The 22,658-nt window shown below is 37.0% G+C and overlaps 1 protein-coding gene and 1 pseudogene across 1 annotated transcript in view; one reads left to right on the top strand and one right to left on the bottom strand.

The window, feature by feature from the left end:
- Nucleotides 1-22,658, top strand: part of SLC26A8 (solute carrier family 26 member 8) — a 74,747-nt gene that overhangs the window by 41,502 nt on the left and 10,587 nt on the right. Inside the window, exons 8-15 of the mRNA XM_011373557.2 lie at nucleotides 10,584-10,731; nucleotides 11,570-11,683; nucleotides 16,229-16,306; nucleotides 19,679-19,774; nucleotides 20,979-21,085; nucleotides 21,167-21,236; nucleotides 21,658-21,750; nucleotides 21,860-21,991. Of these exons, the coding sequence (XP_011371859.2) occupies nucleotides 10,584-10,731; nucleotides 11,570-11,683; nucleotides 16,229-16,306; nucleotides 19,679-19,774; nucleotides 20,979-21,085; nucleotides 21,167-21,236; nucleotides 21,658-21,750; nucleotides 21,860-21,991 (838 nt within the window). The remainder of the gene's footprint in view (nucleotides 1-10,583; nucleotides 10,732-11,569; nucleotides 11,684-16,228; nucleotides 16,307-19,678; nucleotides 19,775-20,978; nucleotides 21,086-21,166; nucleotides 21,237-21,657; nucleotides 21,751-21,859; nucleotides 21,992-22,658) is intronic.
- On the bottom strand, nucleotides 18,554-18,672 carry LOC111747522 (annotated as a pseudogene).

Here is a 22,658-nt window from a genome sequence, read left to right as displayed (position 1 = left end):
TCAATTGACCGTAAATGTTTGGTCAATGTTTGGTCTGAACTCTCAATTCTATTCCATTGATCTATATGTGTATCCCTCTGTCACTTTTAATTATTGTAGCTTTGATGTAAGTTTTAAAATGGAGAAGTGTGAGTCCACCAACTTTATTCTTATTTTTCAAGATTGTTTTTGGCCATTCAGGGTCTTTGGAATTCCATATAAATTTTAGAATCAACTTTTCCATTTTTGCAAAAGTGGCCATTGGGATTTTGATAGAGATTGACTCTGTATATTGCTTTGTTGCTCCTACTGGCCAAACACATAAAATATGCTTAAATCCACGAATACATAAAAACTCTAAAAAAATAAATTTCTTTTTTTACCCTTGGAAAATGCTAAAGAACCAGCTAATTATTTTGAAAATTGTTAAATAAAAGAAACAAATCAAATATTTATCATGCCTTTCCTATAAGAACTGCTTTTGGAGGTATCCAAATAGTTAATAAAAAGACATTTCACTTTATAGACGTATTACAGTCAATAAAGGGGGAAGGAATTATAAAATTAGAATACCACCATTAAGGGTTACTAGCATATTATGTGCTAACATCACAAAGAGCGGCAATTAATAACAAACTATCAGAAAGAGAAATTAAGAAAACAATCTCATTTATAACTACATCAAAAAGAATAAAATATCTAAGAATAAATTTAATCAAGGAGATAAAAGACCTGTAAACTGAAAACTATAAGACATTGATGAAAAAATTGAAGACACAAATAAAAAAAATAGTCCATGCTCATGGACTGGAAGAATTAATATTATTAAAATGTCCATATGCAAAAGCAATCTACTTTTCAGTGCAATCCCTATCAAAATTCCAATGTCAGGTTTCATAGAACTAGAAGAAACAGTCCTAAAATTTGTATAAAATCACAAAACACCCCGAGTAACCAAAGCAATCTCGAGAAAGAAGAACAAAGCTGGAGGCATCACATGTCCTGATTTCAAACTATATTACAAAGCTATAATAATCAAAACAGTATGGTATCAGAATAAAAACAGACACATAGATCAAAGGAACATAATAAAAAGCATGGAAATAAGCACATGTGTATATGATCAATTAATTTACAACAGAGATCCAAGTATATACAACGGATCCAAGAATATACAATGAAAAGTCTCTACCAAATGGTGTTGGAAACACTAGATAGCCCCATGCAAAAGAATGAGACTGAACCACTATTTTACACCATACACAAAAATTAACTCAAAATGGATTAAAGACTTAAACTTAAGACCTAAAACCATAAAACTCCTGGAGAAAACAGGCAGCAAGCTCCTTGACATTGGTCTTGACAGTGATTTTTTGGATCTGACTCCAAAAGCAAAGACAGCAAAAGCAAAAACAAGCAAGTGAAACTACATCAAATTAAAAAGCTTCTGCACAGCAAAGGATACATAAAAAAAAAAAATGAAAAGGCAGCCTACCAAATGAGAGAAAATATTTGCAAATCATATATCTGATAAGGTATTAACATCCTATATATATAAAGAACTCATACAACTCAATATCAAAAAACAAACAATTCGATTTTTTCAATAATTTTATTTTTCACTTATAGTTGGCATACAATATTATTTTACTTTCAAGTGTACAACATAGTGATTAGACATCTGTATAACAAAGTGATCACCCTGAAAAATCTAGTACCCTTCTGATACTGTACCTAGTTATTACAATATTATTGGATATATTCTTTATGCTGTACTTTATATTTCTATGACTATTTTGTAACTACCAATTTGTAGTTCTTAATCCCCTCCCCCTTTTTCACTGATCCCCCCAACTTTCTTCCCATCTGGTAACCCTCAAAATATTCTCTGTATCTATGAGTTTGTTTCTGGTTTTTTTTTCAGTTGTCGTTTATTTTGTTCTTTAGATTCCACATGTACATCATATGACATTTGTCTTTATTTGACTTACTCCACTCAGCAAGATACCCTCTAGGTCCATCATGAAATATCTTTTTCCATCCCTTTAGTTTCTGTCTGTGCGTCTTTTAATATAAAGTGAGTCTTGTAGGCAGCCTATGTAAGGGTTGTGTTTTCTTAACCATTCAGCCACCCTACCTTTTGATTGGAGCATCTAATTCTTTTTCATTTGAAGTACTTATTGATAGATATATAGTTATTCCCATTCTTTATTCATATTTTTGATACATTTTTTTTCTTCTTCTTCTTAAAGTAGTCCCTCCAACATTTCCTGTAATACTGCCTTGGTGGCGATGAACTCCTTTAGCTTTTTCTTGTCTGAGAAGCTCTTTATCTATCCTGATTCTAAATGACAGCTTTGCTGTGTAGAGTAATCTTGGTTGTAGATCCTAGGTTTTCATCATTTTGAATATTTTGTGCCAAGCCCTCTGGCTTGCAAAGTTTCTGCTGAGAAATCGGTTGACAGTCTTATGGGAGCTCCCTTATAGGTAACTAACTGCTTTTCTCTTGCTGTTTTTAGGATTCTCTCTTTGTATTTAACCTTTGCCATTGCAATTATAACGTATCTTGTTGTGGGCCTCTTTGAGTTCATCTTGTTTGGGACTCTGTACTTCTTGGTCTTATATGTCTATTTCCTATGCTAGCTTAAGGAAGTTTTCAGTCATTATTTCATCAAGTAGGTTTTCAATTTCTTGCTCTCTCTCTTCTACTTCTGGAACCCCTCTGATATCAATGTTGTTAAACTTGCTGGTGTCCCAGAGGCTCCTTAAACTATTTTCATTTTTATGGATTCTTTTTTCTTGTTGCTGTCCTCCACTACCCTATCCTCTATATTGGTGATTCAATTCTCTGCTTCATCCACTCTGTTGAGTCCCTCTAATGTACTCTTCATCTCATATATTGTATTCTTCATTTCTGACTGGTTCTCTTTTATGTTTTTCATTTCCATTTTTATGTTTTTTAAATCTCTTTGTTAATATTCTCACTGAGTTCATCTACTCTTCCCCTAAGTTCATTGAGCATCCTTATAAGCAGTGTTTTGAACTCTGCATCTGGTAGATTGTTTGTCTCCTTTCGTCGAGTTCTTTTTCTGGAGTTTTGTTCTGTTCTTTCATTTAGGACATGCTTCTTTGTTTCCCCATTTTGGCTGCCTCCTTGTGTCTGTTTCTATGTATTAGGTAGGGCTCCCAAGTCTCCTGGACTTAGTAGAGTGGTTTTATGTAGTAAGTGCCCTGTGGGGCCAGTGGCACAGTCCTGGGAGGGGTCTAGCTGCAGGCCAAGTTCAGCCACAGCCTGTGCACCTCCAGGGCCACCTGGTGAGAAAGCATCCTAAGTGTTCACTGATAGGTGGATAAAGAAAATATGGTACATGTACATAATGGAATATTATTCAGCCATAGAAAGAAAGAAATTTTCCACTTGCAATATGGATGGACCTTACGCTAAGTGAAATAAATCAGACAGAGAAAGATAAATACTGTATAATCTCACTTATATATGGAATCTAAAAAAAAAACAACCAAGCTCATAGATGCAGAGAACAAATTGGTTGCTAGTGGCGGGGGGGTAGGTAAGGAGCAGTGAAATGGGTGAAAGTGATCAAAAGGAACAAATTGAAAATATCGAACAAGACATAGAAAACCTTAACCTAAAAGAAAAGTTTAGGGCCGTGAAGTGCAATAACTGAAATGAAAAATTCACTATAGTTATGTGCCACATAATGATGTTTCAGTCAACAATGGACCACATATAAGACAGTGGCCCCATAAGATTATAATGGAGCTGAAAAATTCCTATGGCCTAGTGACATCGTAGCCATCCTAACATCAGAGTGCAATACATTATTCACGTGTTTGTGGTGATACTGGTATAAACTAACCTACTGCACTGTCAGTCACATGAAACTGTAGCATATATAATTATGTAGAGTACATAAAACTTGATAATGATAATAAATGACTCTATTACTGGTTTATGTATTTACTATACTATACTTAATTGTTGTTATTTTAGAGTCTAATCTTTCTACTTATATTTAAAAAGTTTGCTATAAAACAGTATGCTGTGTTACGCCAGCAGCAGCCTCACACATCTTGTGTTTACCATGTCTCTGGTTGCATCATTTTCTCTTGTGCTTGATTTAATCTTGTGTTATTTTGTTCATTGTAGCCTCTAAGCATACAAAATCCACTGTTAATGTAGCCAATAAGAGGCCATGTTGAATGATTGGCCTGGAAACAGAATTATAAGTGATTAAAGACTACAAAGGTGGGAAACGAGTGATGGTAATTGCTCACCAGTCAGATATGTTTCATTCCACCATAGCTATGATCTTGAAAAGCAAGAACAAAATGATAGAAGCTGTTAAAGGATCTGCTTCATCAAAGGCAATAAAACTAATGAAAATTTGAGAAGGGCCTATTTCAGACATGGAGAACTTCTAATTACCTGGATTGAAGACCAGACACAGAACCATATCCCCCTCAGCACCATGACAATCATAGCCAAAGCAAAAAGTTTGTTTGTGATGTTGAAAGAAAAGACTGGACCTGACAACAGTGTTGCATTTACTGCTAGCTCTGGGTGTTTTAAATCATTCAAGATTCATTATATAATGTGAAAGTGAGTGGTAAATCTGTGAATGCTGGTATAAAGGCAGCTGAAGAATTTTTGGAAACTCTAGCTGATTGTGGAGGAAAATTACTTGCCAGAACAAATATTCAGTATGGATGAAAGGTCCCTATTCTGTAAATGGATGCCTGGAGGACAAGTCAATTCCAGGTTTCAAGACTTTTAAAGACAAGATAACAGTCTTGTTTGGGGGTGATTTTGCAGGCTACAAATTAAAACCTTGTTTGATCTGGCTCAGTGAGAACACCAGGGCCTTCAAGCATGTCAATAAGCCCACTTTGCCAGTGTACTGCAAGAGCAATAAATCATGGGTGACCCAACTTCTCTTCCAAGATGCTCTTTTGAATTGCTCTGCCAGCGCAATGGAGAAGTACTGTTTGGACAATAACATACCTTTCAAGATTTCGCTTATTGTTGACAGTGCTCCTCCTTTTATTGATGATCTTCATCCCAATATCATCATGGTATTTCTCCCTCCAAACATCACCTCTTTAATTCAACCAATGGATCAAGGAGTTATAATAGCTTTTAAGGCCTACTACCTGAGGAGGACCTTTGCTCAGGGTATTGCTGCGACTAAGGAAAACACTGGTGTAATTTTGGAGGGATTACAATATCTATAACTGCATCAGAAACTTTGCTTGGGCTTGGAGTGATGTCACCAAGGGGTGTATGAATGGCATCTGAAAGAAGACACTCAAGAGATTTTTTCCATGATTTGAAAGTATTTGCCAATGATGAGGAGGTTGCAAAAATCAACAAAGCTGTGGTTGAGATGGAAAACAACTTTAACATGGTGTGGATGAGGATGACACTGAGGAGCTTGTAGAGGCAGTTCCTGAGGAATTGACTAACGAGAAGTTGTTGGAACTGGAACAGGAATGCATAGCTGAAGAAAAGGCAAGAGAAAAGGAAACTGCGGGAGAAGAAAAAGAAGCACCTGCAAGAAAATTCACAGTGAAGGGTTTAGCAGAAGCTTTTGCAGACATCAACAAGCTCCTTAAAAAGTTTGAAAATCTGGAGCCCAACACTAAAAGGTTTTCATTAGTAGAGATAAATGTTCAAGGTGCGTTAACTGCTTGCAAGCAAACTATGATGAAAAAAATTAACAAACATATTTCTGAAAAGAGTGACATCTCTTAAGAAGAACCTCAGGCAGGTCTTCCATGAGATATCCCAGAAGGCATTATCATAGGAGATGACAGCTCCATGTGTTATTGCTCCTGAAGACCTTCCAGTGGGACAAGATGTGGAGGTGGAAGACAGTGATATTGATGATTTTTACCCTATGTAGGCCTAGGCTAATATGTGTGTTTGTGTCTTTGTTTTTAACAAAAAAGTTTGAAAAGCAAAAAAAATTTTTGAAAATTTAAAAATAGAAAATTTATAGAATAAGGATATAAAGAAAGAAAATATTTTTGTATAGCTGTATAATGTGTTTGTGTTTTAAGCTAAGCGTTATTACAAAAGAGTCAAAAAGTTTTTAAAAACTTTAAGTTTATAAAGTAAAAATGTTATAGTAAGCTAAGGTTAATTTATTATTTAAAAAAATTATTTTTTATAAATTTAGTGTAGCCTAAGTGTACAGTGTTTATAAAGTTTACAGTGGTATACAGTAATATTCTAGGCCTTTGCATTCACTTACCACTCACTCACTGACTCACCCAGAGCAATCTTCAGTCCTATAAGCTAAACTCATGGTAAGTGCCCTATACAGGTCTACATTTTTTATCTTTTATATCATATTCTTGCTGTATATTTTCTATGTTTAGATATATTTAGATACACAAATATTTATCATTGTGTTACAATTGCCTACAGTACCCAGTATAGTAACATGCTGTACAGTTTTGTAGCCTAGGAGCTATAGGCTATACCATATAGCCTAGGTGTGTGGTAGGCTATACCATCTAGGTTTGTGTAAGTGCAGTCCATAATGTTTATGCAATGATGAAATTGCCTAATGTTGCATTTCTCAGACTGTATCCCCATCGTTAAGCAACACAAGTCTGTAGAGGTATTCGTTGGCAGAGTTGAGCAGTCAGAAAAAAGAATCAGTGAACTTGAAAATAGGATAATGGAAATTATTATTGAGTCTGAGGAACAGAAAGACAAACAATTGGAGAAAAATCAACAGTGCCTAAGGAGCCTATGGGACACCATTAAGCACACTAACATACACATCATGGGAGTCTTAGAAGGAGGAGAGAGAGAGAAAGGGGTGGAGAGGACATTTGAAGAAATAATGGCTGAAAACTTCCCAAGTTTAATGAAAGACATGAATATAAACATCTAAGAAGCTCAACAAATTCCTAGTAAGATGAATTCAAAGAGTTCATCATTATAATGTGGTAACACATTATAATCAAACTTTCAAAAGACAAAGAGAGAATCTTGAGAGTAGCAGGAGACAAGTGACTCATCACACACAAGGGCTCCTCAATAAAATAATGAGCAGATTTCTTGTCAGAAACTTTAGAGGCCAGAAAGCAATGGGTCAACATAGTCAAAGTGCTAAAAGAAAAAAAACTGCCAACCAAGAATCCTATATCCAGCAAAACTGTCCTTCAAAAGTGAAGGAGGAATTAAGATATTCCCAGATAAACAAAAGCTGAGGGAGTTCATTACTACTAGACCTGCCCTGCAAGAAATACTCAAGGGTGTCCTGCAAGGTAAAATAAAAGGAACAAGACAATAACTGGGAGCTGTATGAAGAAATAAATATCTCAATACAAGTAAATATAGGGCAATTATAAAAGCTACTATTGTTGTAACAATGGTAACACCACATTTTTTTTCTACATAATTTAAGAGACTGATGCATTTAAAAGATTTATGTTTTGGGGCCCACAAGGTATAAAGATGTAATTTTGTGACTTCAACAATCAAAAGGGATAAGGACAGAACTATAGAAGAGCAGAGTTTTTGTATGTTATTGAAGTATAAATTCAAATTAGAGTGTTCTAACTAGAGGATTCCATGTAATTCCCATGGTAACAACAAAGAAAATAGCTATATAATATACACAAAAGAAAATTAGAAAGGAATTTAACCATTTCATTACAAAAAATCAACTAAACATGAAAAAAATTAATGCAGGAAATGAAGGACAAATAAAGCTAGAAAACAAATAGCAAAATTACAGACGTAATTTCCTTCTTATCTGTAATTACTTTAAATGTAAACGTGTTAAACTCTCCAACCAAAAGACAGAGATTGTCAGTTGGATAAAACACATGATCTAACTATATGCTGTCTGCAAGAGACATACTTTAGATCCAAAGACACAAATAGATTGAAAACAAAAGGATGAGTAAAGGTATTCCATGTAAATCGGAACCTAAAGATAACAGGAGTGGATATCAGACAAAATAGACTTTATATTTAAAAAGCCATATATGAAAAATCTACAGCAAACATCACACTAAATGTTGAAAGACTGAATGCTTTTCCTCTAAAATCGGGAACAAAGTTACCCACTTTCAACACTTCTATTCAACATAGTACTGGAAATTCTAGCCAGAGCAATTAAGCATGAAAAAAGAAATAGAAGCCTTCCAAATTGGAAAGGAAGAAGTAAAATTATCTCTGTTTATAAATGATATGAATTTACATGCAGAAACCCTAAAGATTACACAAGAAAAAAACTGTTAAAACCAATACATGAATACAGCAAAGTAGCAGGATACAAAGTCAACACAAAAAAAGAGTAGCTTTTTTATACACTAAGAGTGGACAATCTGAAAAGGAAATTATTACAACAACTCCATTTATAAAAGCATCAAAAAGAATAAAATACTTAGGAATTAACCAAGGAGGTAAAAGATTTATACAATGAGAGCTACACAACATTGGTGAAAAAAATTAAAGAAGATGTAAATAAATGGAAATACATCTCACGTTCATGGATTGGAAGACTTAATATTGTTATGATATCAATACTACCCAAAGCAATCAGCAGATTCAATTCAATCCCTATCAAAATCCCCATGAGGTGTTTTGCAGGAAAAAAAATCCTAAAATTCATATAGAATATCAAGGAGTCCGGAAGAGCCAAAGCAATCCTGAAAAAGTTGAGCAAAGTTGGAGGACTTACATTTCCAAATTTCAAAACTTACTGCAAAGCTTCAAGTAATCAAAACAGTGTGGTACCAGTATAAAAACTGACATATAGACCAATGGAATGGCATGGACAGCCCAGAAATAAACCTTTGCATATATGGTCCAATGACAAGGATGCCAAGAGTATTCAATGGGAAAAGGACAATTTTTTCAGTGATGCTGGGAAAACTAGATATCCACATGCAAAAGAATGAAGTTGGACTCTTGCTAACACTGTATACAAAAATTATCTCAAAATGGATCAAAGGCCTAAATGTAAGACCTAAACTATAAAACTCTTAGAAGAAAACATAGGGCAAATCTTCATGACATTAGATTTGGCAATGATTTCTTGAATATGATACCAAAGGCATAGGCAACAAAAGAAAATAGGCAAATTAGACTTCATGAAAATTAAAAACTTTTGTGAATCAAAAGACGCTATCAATAGAATAAAAGGGTAACCCACAGAATAGGAGAAAATATTTGTAAATTATATATCTGATTAAGGATTAATATCCAAAACATATAGATAATGCCTAATAACCAACAACAAAGAAACAATCTGACTCAAAAAATTGGGAAAGGACTTGAACAGACATTTTTCCAAAGAAGATATACAAATGAGCAATAAGCACATGATAAGATGCTCAGTATCACTAGTCATTTGGGAAATGCAAACCAAAACTACAATGAGATACCGCCTCATATCTATCAGGATGGCTGCTATAAAAATAAAAATAACAAGTATTGGAGAGAATGTGGGTGAGGAAAATGGAATCCTCGTGCACTGTAAGTGGAAAGCAGTATGGCAGTTCCTCAAAAAATTAAAAATAGAATTACCATATGATATATCAATTCTACTTCTGGATATATATACCCCCTAAAACTGAAAGCAGGGTCTCAAGGTATTTGTGCACCCATGTTCATAGCAGCATTATTCCCAACAGCTAAAATTTTAGTGGAAGAAACCATAAGTGGATGAATGGATAAGCAAAATGTGGTATATACATAATAAAACATTATTCAGCCTTAAAAAGGAAGGAAATTCTGACATATACTGCAACATGGATGAACCTTGAGGACATTGTGCTAGGTGAAAGAAGCCAGTCACTAAAAGAAACATACTGTATGATTCCACATATGAAGTCCTTAGAGCAGTCAAAATCATCAAGAAAAAAAGTAGAATCATGGTAGCCAGGGCTGGGAAAGGGGGAAATAAAGAATTATTGGGTAATGAGTATAGAGTTTCAGTTTTACAATATGAAAAGAGTTATGGAGCTGATGATTGTGATGGTTGCACGTTATGAATATATTGAATTCTACTGAACTGTACACTTAAAATGGATGATAGTAAATTTCATGTTATGTGTATTTTACCGCAATAACAAAAACTGGAAGAAAAAAACTACAGGTGGGAAGGTGTGGATAAAATTGGAAATAATTTGTATAAAGGACAGTGACTAAAATTACACCCTGAAAGGTTTGTGTAAATAGAAGGGAATTCACTGAGCTTTTTAGCTCTAAACCATCTTAGATGTGATATCTGCCTGTTGTTTACCCACTGGTATGTCTCAAATCGTGTATATAAACCATTTTCCATCAATCTTTGTGGTTTTGTGTGTCCTATTTGTTACCATTGCTACATGGCAGAAACCTTAACTGGAATATAGCAGAGCATGCTCTCTCAATGGCTGTTGTAACTTGGCTTGGTTTGCTGGCAGTTTTGGCAGGCTACTGCCTCAATTGTTCTTCGTATCTCTTATTGTTTTTTTTTTTAAGGGTCAGCCTACCCTTAATGATAAGGAGGGAGTGGGGGAGGTGCCAATAAATGATCCTGCTCTCCAAGAATAATTCTACCATTTTATTCTAGCTTCCTGTTTCCTGATACACCAGATTTGAACTTCCTTTCGGACGTTGTTTTAGAAGCCTTCTCCTTAGCTTTTGTAAGCTCCTCACTGCTCATATTTCTGGGCAAGAAGATGGCCAGTTTCCATAACTACGATGTCAATTCCAACCAGGTGAGAGGACAGGTCTTTCTATTACTTCCTCTGACCTTTAAGTCTGTGCTCTCTCATCTGAGCCCCCTGCTAATGTGAAGACTGGATTCTCCTGTAACCAGAGAATCACTTGGACCATTATCAAAACTATAATTATTACCAAAGGATTTTTGAGAAGTGTGGCACACTTAACTCTGAACCCACTTGAATTAATGTGAGTGTTATTCCCCTAGAACAGATATGGTATAGGAGTACAAGAAGATAACACACGGTACCATGTTGGTAAGCTAGCGGAGTTCCTCTCCTCTTAATTTTATCTTCCTTTCCACTAAGTCCTTAGAAGTCAACCACATTCTGAGGTACAGTAAGAAATGATATGGAATATCAAAACCAGGCTACTAATATAATTAAGTTGGTCTCCCAGAAATAGTTTTTGCCTTTTTTTATTTTTGGAAGATCTCCAACTATTCTGAGTTTGGTCCTTTTTCTAGGACTCAAAAGGGAAATGTGGAAGCAAGAGGTGTCCCACTTTGACTTTAGGATAGTATAGAAGGAAGGGAGAGAAATAGTACTGTGTTCCTCTCTGTCATTCTAAGTCCTACTGATCTTGCAAAAGTCTCGTTAACTCATTTTGAAACGTGCTTTCCTTATGATCACTAGCTAAAGTGAAGATTCAACGAAATCTAGAAATCAGATTTGCCATCCTTTTGTTCTTTCTAAGAAAATTTCAGTATTATTTCAAGTGATATAAACAACCCTATCTTAATACACAAGAAATAGACAGTATACCTTTAGTGAAAATGTAAATCAGCATTCTTCAACAAATAGTGGGCCTAAATTGTTTGCCATTTCTTTGTAGGATTTAATAGCCATCGGCCTTTGCAATGTCGTCAGTTCATTTTTCAAATCTTGTGTGTTTACCGGTGCTGTTATCAGGACTATTATCCAGGATAAATCTGGAGGAAGACAACAGGTGTGTTGAAATAGAACCATTGTCTAACATATAAACATATTTATCTCTATTCACACAAACACACACGTGTGTATATATATATATATATAGTCATAGTAAGGGATTATATTAGCTTAATTATGTTGCTGTTTAACATTGTGCTTATTGAGGAAGATCTCTTGGAAGAATTTGGATTTCATGCTTGTCTTAATTTTTGCTTATATTTTGTCTTAAAAGCAATTTGTCAATATGGAACTTGAAAGTCATTTACTATAGAAATGTTGTTCTATGTGACAGGTTTCTATATATTAGCTCACAAAAAAACATTTTCTATGTAGCGTACCTACTCATTTTTTCATATGGGCTATATATTCTCAGTCCTAGTCTGGGAAAGCAATAACACAACTCTCTTCAACCTGGCAGCCAAACTAGAAAATTTCCTTGCTTCCTCAAAGGGCATAGCAAGATGCTTTCATGACAGAGAGTAAGATCTATGTCTAGTTAAGCCTAGGGGATTTATGACCATTCTACCTATGTATAAGAGAAAATTATCTAGGTCAGACTCACTTCAGGTATTCTGAATTAGTAAACTAAATGTATGGGTGGGTGGGAGGGGAGAGATAAGAGGCAAATGACAATTGAGAAGGCAGGCTCTAAAGGCAAACCTCCTTGTCTACTTGCAGTCATGAGTCCAATGTTCATGAGTTTTAGACCGACTAAATGATACTACGTTACAATGTGAGGGGTGTTCCGTCTCAACTATGTAGTCTGATTAAATGTCAAAGAACTATCAAAACTGAAACTAGAGGAAGGCCAGGGAACAGGTCAGAGTTCAGAAGGCAGAGAAACAGCAACAGAGGTCAAAGACAAGCTTAGGCTGCAGAAGCACGGTAGGAAGGTATAGCCAAGGTCAGAAACTGAAGTGTTGGGAGAATGGACACTAAAGTTTAATGAGGAAAGATAAAGTGTCACAGTCCATGGCTAAATTTGGTGAAATATAAGGTGAAAGCTAATAAAAGTCAGAAGGTGAGAACAAAAGCATGGGTCTAGAGTCAGACCATATGATATCATTCTATGTGGACTGAGTTTTATTGCCATAGAGCTTCTGCCAGACACACTGGCCTTTAAGGTGTAGCTCTTTTCCACTATTCTTTAAGACTGTCCTAAGCACTAGTGAAAAAGCTTTGAAGTCAGAATGAGAGAGTTTTATGAAAAGAAATGGAAATAGCAATTCTGGATATTAATTCCCACTAACTTTTGACAACTCACTTTGTTCATTGAATGTATAACTGTAACATAAATTTGGGGAGAAAAGATGCACACAGTTGGAAAAAACTAAATCACAGTGCAAGTAAAATTAAGCAGAATAAGTACAGTAAATAAAAACTGCCATAAATATTGCACGAAGGAGAATGATGAAGTGAGACTTTCATGGATTATTGAAAGAGAGCTAGGTTATGTATAGATGGAAGGAAGGAAGAAGGGCTTCAGTTCAGCCTCTGAGTTGCCTTCAGCCTGTTGGACAAAGTGCCTGCCTCAAAGACAGCCAGCCTATGGCTCTCATTCTGTTTTCTGTTGCTGCATTATTCTCTTGTGTAACATACTCCTCTACCAATGACATCTCTCTCTCTGCAGTGCAGTGACCCTTCTAGGGATGCTGGTAAGCCCTTCCGTGAGACCCTGATTTGCCTCATGCAAATCACTAGTTCAAGGAGAGAGTGCTGCTGGACCCTAGCCCTACATATTGGAGCTACCCAGCCTCTACTCTGAGCTTCTGATCTGGACCGGCAAAGGCCTCTGAGACTCATACAGCCTTCTTCATCCCACAGCCGTGGGTGCTCTCTCCACCTTTTCACTCTAGGACTTTTGATTCACTCTGCCTGAGAACACACTTGCTTCTTCAAAGTTCTTTAAGACTAAAAGAAAGAGAAGCTAGGGGTCTGGCTCTAAACCTCTCAGACATGACCTGCCACCAAGGGCCACCTTATTTTATTTATTTGTTTGTTTGTTTGTTTGTCTGTCTGTTTGTTTGTTTGTTTTTGGTCTGTCATAAATATAAGCTGTGTATATGTGTCTGGATTTCTTTTTAATTTTTCCTGATCTATAACCCACTTCTCTTCATTGGTTACAGCAAAACCTATTGGCCCTTCCAGCTATGGCCCGGGCCTGAACAGAGGGGATGTGGAGAGCCCCAGGCCCATTCGGACTGTCCCCCACTCCATCTTCCTGCTCATTTACTTCTGACCACTGTGCTTTCCTCTTCCCCATGAGTGGTTTCCTTTCCTTATTCTCTGCTTTCTAAGAACTGGCCTTCTTGCCTTCTCCTCATGCTCCAAGAACTGTTTACAAAATTAGTTGTTATAAAAGAAAGAAAAGAAAAAAATTATAAAAGAAGAAATGTGTTGTGTTTTTTTTTAGAGGAAGCAGATGGGATAGTAGAGAAAGCCAAGATTTTGGAGTCAGCAGGTCAGATGGGTTGAAACCTGACTCGGTGGTGCCTAGATGTATGACCATGGGCAAGTTGCTTTTGCCTTCTGAGGCTCTAGTCCTCACCTGTGAAATGGTGATAAGGATAACCTTTCAGTTGTGAGAATTGAATTCGATGATAATAGTTCCCTCAGTGCCTGTCACTTAAGATGTTTGAAAATCATAACTTTAACCCCAGGTTCCTAGAGCTCTGGGCGCTTGGCCATCTATTGTCCTACTTTATGGAACCCACTACTTATGGGGTAATTGATGTCCGAGGGTCTGTGTGTCAATAGTGGCTGTGGCTTGTGGGAACTCACATTACCTTGAATCCCCAGAGAAAGGGCAGAGTCTGTCTTTGATCAAGAACGCCTAGAAAAGTGATGGAAAATTAGAGCAGAAAAGCAAAGCATGCATGAGATGTACAGTTCTCATGCTTGCTGTCTTTAGACACTGTTCAGACACTGAGTCTGAGATTCTGAGAGCCACCAAGCATCCTCCTAAGGCATAATGCCACTGAGGATGGCCCTCTGATCCCAAAGCTCCATTCCCTTGTGTGTGCGGCCAAGGGGGACACACAGTTATTAGCAGGCCTTCCAACCCTCTCTGAGTAGAAAATTTTATGATCCAATTCAATGTCTGGCTTGTACTCATTTTAATCTAGGCTTTATACAGCTTATTTTGGCATCTGCATGGCTTTGCTTCCTTAAAAATAATCAGAAGAATTTTGGAGGAAAGAAGTGGTAGGAAGGAAAAATGCTGATATATTTTTCTGTGCTAATTGAAGAAGATTTTTTCCTATAGTGCTGACAAAGACTGCCTGAAGCCGGACTCTCAAATTAGATCCAGCAACAGGCTGATATGTATCTTGGCTGGAGGAGCTCATGGCCTCAGTTACTTGTTTTAGTTCCAGTGTATAAAATATTTGCCATTAGAACTCCCCGAGTTTCAGTCACAGTGATTCATTTTCCTGAAACCTTCCTTCTTCCTACACTACTCTCATGGGGCTCAACTTTTCCACGTCAGGTTGCTCACCTTAGCTGTGAATCAGCTGGGATGGGGGAATAGAACATTGATTTCATTGCCATTATTTTCAGTGATACATTTATATGGCAAGTAGCAGTGAATAGTAACAGGAAACCCCGTAGGAAGGTTTTTTTTTTTTTTTTCTTCACGCCTAAGATAAAGAGAAAATTAGAGAATATTGCTGAGTGGCCATTTAATGGTTTAGATTTAAGGGACTTCCTCAGTTCTTGCTTGATTTGATTTGTGGTTACAGTTTTATTCCCTTCACAGTGGGAAATTATACTGCTTTATATTATTTTTTATTGTTAGGGACTTAAACAATAGAAAGTTATCAATAAAGTATATAATGAGTTCAAGACTATGTCCAGAGAGCCTTGAAGGGAATTATGTTTCTTAGGTTTCCTCCTGTGTTTGTCAACCAGGATCGCTGCTTACCAAGTCGCACTGAGCCCAGAGTAGTCAACCCAGCTGGGATAGGATCCAGAGCTACTACATATGGCCCCGACTCATGTTTGTAACTTTTTTTGAAGCAGAGACAACTAAAGTAGGAACATCAGAAGTGATTATCATTGTATGTGTAAGAGGAAGCACCACTGAAACTGCTAGGTAGGAAGGTATCCAAGCTCCAAACAGGAGAGTGAGGGGCGGGATATTTATTGATATGAGAAGTGGAATGGTTGGGATTTTAGGGCTGACAGTAATGACTCTTCTAGGGCTTTTTTTTAACTGTTTAAGGAGAGGTTAAAGTTAGGATGGGAATGCAAGCCAGATGTTAGATTTCAGATTCACAGCAAAAAAGCTATGGCAATAAAGATTCAAATGCCCAAGACAATTTGGAAATTTTCAAAGTGGATTCATGCATTCTCTCACCGTTTGTACTGAGTACCTAGTATGTGTTTCGCACTTTGACAAGACCTGAAAATGTCAGTTTAACACAAATGCACTATGCTGGTTGGTTACACTCAACTCCTTTTAAGAAAAACTGATATGCTTCTCACCAAGCAGAAGGCCTCAGTCGTGACAGGAACCGAAACGTTCCTGATGGTCTCTCTCTAACCGCCTCTGTCTCTTCAGTTTGCATCTCTGGTAGGAGCAGGTGTGATGCTGCTCCTGATGGTGAAGGTGGGACACTTTTTCTACGAACTGCCAAATGTAAGTGGAACTGATCAAATAACTAAGCCAAGAAAGACCGATCTCCAGATTGCATCTTGGTGGGTATCTCTGAGGAGAATTGCATTCAGCTTGTCCCCAGTGGTAGCCCCAGCCTCCTTCTAGTCCCTTTCTGTTAAAATAATAGCATCTACCTCACAGGATTGGGAGTTAAATAAGATGATATATATAATATAGAGAAAACAGTGTTGAGCTAATAATAAGCCCTCAAGAAACCTTAGTTATGATTTTTATTATTCTCATTAATCTTCTTTTAATTGCTTAAGCTATAAAGTAAGCTTTACAAGTGAGGATTCAGTTAAAGCTGACCGAAATAGACTTCAGATGCCAGAACACCCGTTACCAACACAGGCTTAGAAACTCACTGTGCATTCATGCCATCTGTTTTCCTAAACCGTTTCCAGAAGGACTTGTTCTGCATTCATGTGAACTCAATCCCCCTCTTGCTTCCACATTGTCTCTTGGTTAGTATAAAGCACTAAAAAGCAAGATCTGAAAGTTGAGTTATAACTCTGTGTTCAGCTACAATGCTTCTATATACTTATGTGCCATTTCTTCGCTTTGCATTAGACTGACCACCTTGAGTTTAGAGATGCCAGGTGTGTTAATTACTGCCTATAATCAATTCCTTCTAAGTTATAATAGAGATCAGTATGCAGTGACCATAATTTCCTTTTAAATTTCCTTAATGTTCCTTTTAGCCATTTTTAGATAGTACTAAGGGAGGTAGGAGGAGGTTTCATTCCTGGTGTAGCAGCTTGGTTACACACTAAGGTGGCAGTCCCTGAAGCTGGAGTCGTTGTAAATGTTATCCTTATCCTTTTGAACACGTCTCTTCCACCTGGTGAATATCAGGTTTTAGGAGAGCAGGACCACCTCAAGGCTGTTGCTGCCTTCTGCTTTTGTGAGTCAAGGACCTTGGAACCTAGCCATGGAAGCTATGCATGGAAGGTGGGATTAAGCTTGTATTTATCACACAAGCTGTCCTCTGATTCTCAGCAGAAGTTATCTCTAGAATTTAGTTTATATAGCATCTTTAGTGCTATAACTCTTGAAGTCTATTTTAAGAGAGCCACTCACTAATTTACTTTAAATAGTGGTATTTTTTCTTTCTGTATAGCTAGAAGAATCAGAATTTTTAAAAATCCCAAACACTCCGTTATTATAAATATGTTAGAGACAGAACAACCCTTGCTTTTGGCTAACCATGTTATGTTACATTATTTTTACAGCATCTAGTTAGGGTATTTCTGGGTAAGAAAATGTGAACACAATCTGATCGGTGGAATATCTAAATTACTATAACATGGGGCTCTATGAGTCTTAAACTATGAAAGATTCCTTCCTTCCTTGAAAAACTATGAATAGCTTGCTGCAAAATTCTTATTGGAGGAATTATTGGAGCATCCTGGCAAGGATCTCAACTAGTTAGCAATGGGACCAATACAAATTTTTTAAACATAATACAAAATGGTATATTCAATATTGTTCCAATTTTATGTGAAAAAATAGAGAGAGAGAACATACCAAAATGTTAAAAATGGTTATCTTTTAGGCGATGAAAATTATATATAAGTTTAATTCTTCTTTACACATGAGCATGTCTTACCTTAATATTCAGAAAGGTCAATTTTTTATTGTGTATTGTTTTATGAAAATATTTGTTTCCTCTTCACACTCCCTACCTCCAGCCAAAAACCTTGCAAAAACCCTATGAAGTTGAGATTATTTTCCTTCCTACCACGTCTCCCTGCAAATTGCAGAAAGTTTGGTGATTCCTAGTGGGAAAAAGTAATTTCTGCTGACTTCACTTTTGCTCTTCCCTCCTCTACTGACCTGTTAAGTCCAACTGTTCACTGAGTAACCTCAGAAAACCAGAGTAAGCTTGGATCCAGCCATTCCTAGTGGTAGGATGAGTTCTTATTCCCAGGCATTGTTTATAGAGGAGAGGATGGCTAGGAAAAGGCTGAAAATGTTATGCCAACACAAGACTTTGTGAACACAGAAAGCGTTTCTTGAAGTATGTTATATTTACTTTGAGGCCCTGATGATTTTTATATCCCTATAAGTACAGATTTTCATTTTCTCCAATTTAAGAAATTTTGTTCCATTAGGAAAGTAGACATGCTTATTTTTAAAACTTTGGAAAATGCATAATAGGTACAAATATCATCTATAATTACAAACAAACCACTCTTAACATTTTGTTTTTTGTTTTGTTTTTTTAAACACCTACAGCATGTGGTATTCCTAGGTGGTCTCCCATCCAAGTACTAACCAGACCCAACCCTGCTTAGCTTCTGAGATCAGACGAGACTGGGCACGGTCGGGGTGGCATGGCTGTAGACCACTATTAACATTTTGACATATATCTGACCAATGTTATTTTCTATGAAGGGATATTACTTTGTAACCTAACTGGACATACAACTTTGTATTCTTGTTTTTATTTAATATATAGCATGATACTTCATACTATAACTTATTTAGTTATTTTCTTATTATCAAAAAAATTAGATTGCCTGAATTTTTGTTATCATAAATAACATGACAATGAGTAATTTTATACATTTTCCCTTTTCTATATTTGGAATAGATTTCTAAAAATAAAACATTTCTGTGTAAAAGCATATCAATATGTCTCGATATATTGCCAAATTATTTTCTAAAAGGGCAGTACCCTCTTATACTCAACAACTATGTGTATGGGGTATTTTCAGTTGGCTGATTTAATCTGATAGACAAAAAAATGGTATTTCATTGTGGAAATAACTACAGCGTATCATGATTAGACTTGAACAAAAGCCCAATCAAAACTATTTGAGTTTCTGTAAGTAGAAGTTCCCTTAATTTGTTATCTCATCTGAGAATGGTTCCTAGGCAATGTAGGTAGCATAGATGTGACCAGCAAACTAGATAAAGCAAGGCCAAGTAACCAAAGGCAAGACAAATAACTATAGTGCCAGCCCCCTCTAGGTCTTGTTCTATACACCAAAAGTGACAACACAGGTATGTGTAATCTTTGACTACTCTTTTCCCCACTTTCTGCGTAAATAATAAATGATCTGAATCTAACAGATGCTTGTTGTAGCCTTACTGGCTGAATCAGTCAGGTCTTGGCCTTGGCCTTGCCTTGTCTTGTGTTTTTGACAAATTATGGAGGAGAGCAGAGAAAAATGTGGAGAATACTTCTTTGATTAGACAATGAGTTACAGTATGGACATGGTATTTTTATGAAGTATCAATGCCTAATATCTCTGAGTGGCAAAGCTGACTTTTTGTTGTTCCTTTGTGAAGATTTGGGAGTTTTACCTCTAAAGGGAAAATGAAGCAGGTTTTATCTTTTCCCCACAGGCTGTGCTGGCTGGTATTATTCTGAGCAATGTTGTACCCTACCTTGAAACCATTTACAATCTACCCAGTCTGTGGAAGCAGAACCAATATGACTGTGTAAGTGTAGATGCACTGTCTGGAGTAGGGAAAGACAGAGAAGAAGGCTGAAGAGGGGGAAAGAGAACAAACCAAAGAGATCAGTGTGAAGGACACTAGCAACCCTTTGATGCCTAATACTCTACTTTTGCTTTAAAAAAAAAAAGGAGAGTCAGAGTTGTTGGTGCATGGAAATGCTGAGACCTCATTCCATTTATGCAAAATTAAATAAAAAGGAATTAATGAAGTGGCTACAGTTACACACACATCTAGTAAAAAGGGCTTGCCGTGCATTGCATATTTGAATGACTTTTAACCCAGTTAATGTGTTTCCAGCATAGGAAACAGAAATGCTAATAAGTTATTCTGTCTTGCCAGGCAGAATAACTGATGGAGTGCCTTTCTTCTCTCTAAAGCTCAAAACTAGGAGATAGAAAGGGGAAACAGCAAGAAATAAAATATGGGGGTGTATAATATGACAAGAGGAGAAGGATCCAACAGAGGCAAGGAGATCCAGGTCCCTGAGGAGCTAAGAGGATATGTGGTCCAATGCATAGGTAGAGCTTCCATCTCCAGGAGGAGAAATAGGACTTCCAACAGTACTGGAGAGGATGAAGGAAAATTGAGTGCAGATATTAACTAACAAGTTGCTGGTGGAGGGGGAAGTAAATATTTAAGGGAGTGTCAGACTGTCTTCTCTATGAAGATTAAAGTCAAGTCACCTGCTGAGAGTAATGGAGAAGGTGGTGGGGTAGGGGCTTTAAAAGGATGTTAAAGATTTACAGTAACTATCCTAGGTCTTCAAATAGCAACTACTTGGCGCGTGTCCTGGGTTGATTTACAAATGGTGTTTCTAATCTCAACAAAGCCTATAAAGTAGATATTATTACATACATTTTGCACACAAGGAAATTGAAGTTTCAAGAGAAAATTGAAAAGAAAGGTTACCAAGATAGGTAGATCAAGGATCTGCCAGGGTCTCCTGATGTCTGCCTGTGACCAAGGAAATGATGGTGGGCAGTTAAGAGCATAAAAGAATTGCTAGGCAGCCTTGGGACCCAATCATTTGTGATGGTGTCAGTCCATACAACTATGGAATTTGTTCTCTAAATTCCAGGTCTTGGGAGGGAGAGAGTGAAGGTGAATTAAGGGATTGGAGTGGCGATTTTCTCAATTCTGCTTGTTATCATGGTCTTCTTTTTCCCTTCTTCCCCTTTCTCATAAGATTATTTGGATAGTGACATTCACATCTGCAATTTTCCTGGGACTGGACATTGGACTACTTGTTTCAATAGCTTTTGCTTTCTTCTTGATCACTCTTCAGTCACACAGGTACTTAGTCTCAGGTAATTGGAGGTTAGCCATGGTAAGGTAAGGCAACTATGACCTAAAGCCAAATGCATTCCCTTTCAGAACTAAGATTCTCCTCCTGGGTCAGATCCCTAACACCAACATTTATAGAAGCGTCAATGACTATCGGGAGGTAAGAATCTAAATCAGTCCCACTTCTTTGCCCAAATGATGGAATATACTAGGTCTGCTGCTTAGTTTTCTCCCATATCTCTTTGGTGGTGTTGGCTGCACTACAGACACACATCGACAAAGGCAGGGAAAGGGATGCACAATGGTAAAGGTGGGGAGCTTAAGTAGGTAAATCCTCAGAGTCCTGCGGCCAATTAAGGGTAATTTTAAAATGTTCTTCAGCGGCCAAAAGAAAAGAGAGGAGTAAGAAAATGGAGGAGAAAAGAAAATAGTAGAAAAAGTAGGGGGTGAAAATTCAAGGAAGGAATTTGCTAGCTCTTGCCTCTTATAAAGACTACAGATTCTCCAGGAAGTTCTAAAGATTTTTTCTTATTCCATAAAAGAGCTGAAAATTTTCTCTTAATTTTACATTTGTCTTGCAGATTGCAACCATTCCTGGGGTGAAAATCTTCCAGTGCTGCAACTCCATTACATTTGTAAATATTCACCACCTAAAGGACAAGCTGTTGAGAGAGGTAATGGCTTTCCTCCCCTGCTTTTCTCCGCCTGCTCCCCTCGCCCTCCCCAAGTAACCCTGTCTTCCACCACTCGCTGTCTGTATGAGAGCCCTCTTATATCTTTCAGGTTGAAATGGTCAAGGTGCCTCTTAAAGAAGAAGAAATTTTCGTCCTATTTAATGAAAGCGAAAACGGCTCACGGGAAGGAAAGATTTGTCACTGTTTCTGCAACTGTGATGAACTGGAGCCACCACCTAGGGTTAGAAACATCTCTTCTTTTCTGCATTTTTCTCCACAGTTTATAAAGAAGAGCACTAGTACTTGTTTTAAGAAAAGGAAATAAAATCAAAATCACCTCAGGGATTTCACTCTTAGATGGACCACAGGTAATTGGAAATTAAAGATTTCTACTCAGAAGTGAAGACACAGGTTCCCCTTTAAAGGTCAGATCTTGACTTGAAAGTAGGTAGGAGGAAACGTCCTGACTCTTGAGTCCCTACTGAGTGGCTGGAGGTTTATTTGAGCTCAGAGAGTACAGTTGGCTCATTGAGATTGTCGGCAATTCCCTAATTGTATCTATTTCTCTGACTTTTAGCTGCCTGCTTTTAGATTTCTGAAATTAAAGAACTTAAAGATTTAAAATTTTCTAATTCCAACTAGGGCAGGGTCAAGGTGGCTGGGGTTTTCAAGGATCTGCCAGGGTCACCTAATGTCTGTCTGTGACCAAGGAAATGATGGTGGGCAGTTAAGAGCAGATAAGCACAGATGGGAATTTTATAGCATCTGAAGGTTATTTTAGCTGATGAACAAAGTGTTCATTATTTCCAACTCAGACTTGATCTAAATATTCTTTTTCCCCCAGAGCAGGGCTGCTCATTTCTAGGTTTGAAGCCTTTTACCTAGTCTATACCCACACTCTGGAGGGG

This window comes from Pteropus vampyrus, unplaced genomic scaffold (assembly GCF_000151845.1).
Source record: "Pteropus vampyrus isolate Shadow unplaced genomic scaffold, Pvam_2.0 Scaffold225, whole genome shotgun sequence".
Taxonomy (NCBI): Eukaryota; Metazoa; Chordata; class Mammalia; order Chiroptera; family Pteropodidae; genus Pteropus; species Pteropus vampyrus.
The sequence above is the reverse complement of the archived record's forward strand: the minus strand, read 5'-3'. Positions and strand labels throughout refer to the sequence as shown.